The 3,996-nt window shown below is 39.6% G+C and overlaps 1 protein-coding gene across 1 annotated transcript; it reads right to left on the bottom strand.

Annotated features, from left to right (window-relative positions):
• Positions 1–343: 343 nt before the first annotated feature.
• Positions 344–2,212, bottom strand: LOC131877465 (uncharacterized). The gene is made up of 2 exons (XM_059223141.1): positions 1,474–2,212; positions 344–1,393 (listed from the first exon to the last, which is right to left on the bottom strand). The coding sequence occupies exons 1-2, from the start codon at positions 2,015–2,017 to the stop codon at positions 528–530; spliced, it is 1,410 nt and encodes a 469-aa protein (XP_059079124.1). The 5' UTR covers positions 2,018–2,212; the 3' UTR covers positions 344–527.
• Between the last annotated feature and the right edge of the window lie 1,784 nt (positions 2,213–3,996).

Below are 3,996 nucleotides of genomic sequence, written 5' to 3'. Positions count from 1 at the left end.
GGCCCTTAATCGGGTACAGCATTTTTCAAGTCAGACTGGGACAAATTTTTAGATAGCATTCCAGATCAACCCCACATTCAAGGACTAGCTCGGTCTGCCATCTCAAATTCAGTGGTAGACCAAACATCATATAAAGATTGAAAGGTAATAAATAGACGAATTATAACCTTCCATTTTAATAGTACTGGGGATTACATTCCCTGCAGCGGTTAGATAGGCCCGTGAAAAATCAAACCCAGAAAAAGCAAAAGATAGTGTAACGTATAAAAAGCAAACTGGCTATCAAATTTTGACATTTTTGTACAGGTCGTTTCCTTATAGGTATGTATGACGAAATTACACCTTCTGCACAATTCAGTTTTATTAGTTTTGACACGAAACAGAATTTGAAAATTATTCTGCGAGTCTGATTACTCAACAGTTTCTGTTTCAAAGAATGATGCCCTCATAAAGTTTGGCAAACGTTGCACATCTTTTTCCGTTACGACCTTTATTTGTCCCCATCTCAAAGAGGCAGAGAACCCCGTTTAGGGCTCCCCCCGATGAGACGGACATGAAATAGGGCAGTTGAAAAGAAATTCTGGAATGGCCAATGATTCAGTTCCGTCATAAAAATTATGATGACTCGTCAAGGCAATCCACCTCTCATCGTCCGGGCTTAGCTCATAAAAGCTATGATTCTCGTCCTCAACTGCCTCGGCCAAAATGACCTCGCCCAAACGATGGGCTTTGAAAGTTCCGTCCCGTGGTAAGTTCGGCCCACTACGCCAAAACTTGCCCTCGGGATCATAAATGTAACTATGTCTTTGAGCACCTCCAAATGCAATAACGTAGCTGGAGCCGTCGCTTTTCGTGAATAGCGGGCAGGCATGATCAGATAGGGGGACTCTCAAGGGCTCACCCTCGGTCCATTCTTGACCCTGGACGTTGAAGATGAATGTGGCAGTGCTGAACGTTCCATCAACCCTGCTCGCCCCTCCTATGGCCATGAAGTGGGTATCATTCAATTTTACCAAACAAGGGTTGTCGATCCCCTCATCTGGCCTTGAAATGTGCTCCACAAACTCAAAGGTGTTCAAATCCAGTATGTAAGTTTTGTCGGAGAACGTCTCCAAAGTGAACAATTCGTTGGAACTGATTTTTCCAGGGCAAATACCCACATTTGGCGGGACTTCAACCTCCAAGTTATCCCATGTCTGGTTAAACATGTTGAAGACATGGCATGATTGGTTTCCCCGACAGGTGAGCAACTGACCGTTCGCCCACGTCAGAAAACTGTCTTGATCCAAAATAGCAGGGGCGACAACGGAACAACTATCACACATTTCTAATGGAAGGAGAATTTCATTAGAAGCCCCCTCGTTCAAGTACAAGACCATGGAATCAAAGCGATCTAAAAGGGAAATATGTATAAACATCAAATAAACATATACACGCTCTGAACACCTTCATCTAACAACACTCATCGCTCACCTGGTGCGCATTGAACATGACTGGAAAACGTGCGATCGCTGGCATTTATGGTAGAGCATTTTTCCCAAAGAGTACACTCTAAATTTTCCATATCAAATGAGCTCCATTGGCATTGAGCATTGTCGGCACAAGCTTTGTTACAATCATCCAAGTTGTCCACTCCGGTTTCATCCGACAACTTAGTTCCCTCACAAACGCCGTCCACACGGCAACCACGTTGGATATCATCCGGACTGTCACCTCCGTCATCGAAATGACATCGAAATTGACCACTAAAGCAACCGTCACATTTTTCGAGTTCGCCGAGGTCGGTTTCTTGATACAGTTCGCAATTGAGCTCGGTAGACCCTCCCAAGAACGACATTGTCCGACACGTGGGTTCTCGTTTGCATTCGGCCAAGCACGCGTTGTAATCCTCCACGCCCATTCTGACGAAAAAGACGTGTTGGCAACGCCCAGAAACATGGCAGAAGGTTTGGTCTGCCCATGAAAGATGGCAGAGGGAGACGATCAAGACCAGCTGGAATAGTGTTCGATCAAGCATGGTGGATTACAAAACGGACTATGATGTTTGAGTCAAAATGTTCGGCTCTTATGCATTTATGTTTGAGAGAGATTATAACAGATAACTGTAGCTTGAAATGAACTCATTTGATGTATTTATCAATACGTCATGATGACAAGGAGGTCAAGACGAGCATCTCTCTGCCAAGAGTAACGTAGAAGATTTTATAATAATTTGATCTTTTCCTTTTTTTCAAAAGACCTTCCAAATATTAGGCTAGTGCTCAGGGTAAGTTTGAGGAGCTCAAAATCTTGATTTGATTCTCCTTGTTCCAAGCAATCTAAAGCGATGATTCTTTCGGAAAAGGACAGATTTTGCGGCTAATAACATTATAAAAGATCACTAATTCCAATGGTTTCTAGGGAACAATGGTACTAAAAAGTAAACGTTTTGTAGGTTGATGCCGAGTTGCGATGGCAGCCGTGAAAATGTTGGAACTTTATAATGAGATTAAAAAGATGCAGAGGCAGTTACAGTAACATTTGTAACTCTAATAAATTACATTTGAAAATAAAGCAATAACTGCATTTCAGTTGACGCCCTTGAGAATTTTTAAAGCGTTAAATTTCGAACGACTATGAAAATAAAAAATAGATTGAACGAGGACTTATACATTGTGAGCTTCAAAGCGCATTAAAGCTTTTATTAGAACCATTTCCTTTGAAATTGTACAAAGGAAAATATAGGTTTACATATCTTACGGCGAATACTAAGCTTTAGCTTAACTTGATTTTGCCTTATCAGAAAAATTAACTCCTCGTTAAGTAATAAAAAAGTACCTGACACAGGAACTGCCAAAATATAACGGATAAAAGTGTCAAAATTAAAAATTGATAGAAAATGAGCCAATTCACGTTAGCCTTGGGATATCTTGAGAGTTGAGACTAGCTACTACAATTCATAAACATATTTTTTGGCTTTTTGCGTGCAAAATAAAGGTTAAAATATCGCAACCCATTGATATGCTCTAAGTTGCTCACTGTTGTTTACCCGCAAACAAACGAAACAGAGGGCGCTGTCTATTGCACTAAGAAGTATAATAGCAATTGATTACATTTGAAGCCCAGGTAATTGTAAATGATTTAAAAGAAATTGACACGTCCAGTGTGTTCAAAAGGAATCCAGCGTCATTTGTTCTGAGCAGCATGACTAATGATAGGATAATCCCATTTCAAAGTCTTTTGAATGCATCGAATGCAATAGATAGGAGATGGTTTGACTCATAAATTTGTTTCATGAGTGCTCAATCTCATGTGACGGGAACTTGCCAAGAGACAAAATAAGGAAACATAGAAAATGGAAGGAACAAAGAGATTGAGGGTCAAGTGGTTAGGTCATACTCTCATAAGGAGCCCTTGTGTTGCCACTTATTTTTAATCATATGTTATCAAACAAGCTTTATTGTGAGAATTGTTGACTGTTTGGATTTTTGATATACAATTCCTTCTTTTTTTGTTAATGAGTAACTATTTGTGTGCCAAGATTCTTTTATTTCAAATTTCAGATATCATCACACCTTAAAAGGTCATGGGCTGACAAGAAGCAACCAAGTAGATCAATTGTGCCACACCTTGATCAAAATTGACAAGTTTTACATCGGAAAAGCTTTAATCCTTCAGCACAAAATACTGAGATAAAAAGAAAATATCTCACGCACTATCATTTTAGGCTAACCAGCATCAAATAAATTATGAAATGTAACAAATTGAATGCCTTCATGAACATTGATTTTTTTTTTTTGGTTTGGTTTTTCACGGGCTTTTCTAACCGCTACAGGGAATGTAATCCCCAGTACCATTAAAATGAAAGGTTATAATTCGTCTATTTATTACCCTTCAATTTTTATATAATATTTGGTCTATCAACGAATTTGAGTTGGCAGACCGAGCTAGTCCTTGAATGTAGGGTTGATCTGGTATGCTATCTAAAAATTGGTCCAAGTCTGACTTGAAAGATGC

This window comes from Tigriopus californicus, chromosome 3 (genome assembly GCF_007210705.1).
Source record: "Tigriopus californicus strain San Diego chromosome 3, Tcal_SD_v2.1, whole genome shotgun sequence".
NCBI classification, from domain to species: Eukaryota; Metazoa; Arthropoda; class Copepoda; order Harpacticoida; family Harpacticidae; genus Tigriopus; species Tigriopus californicus.
This window is presented reverse-complemented; position numbering and strand designations above follow the sequence as displayed.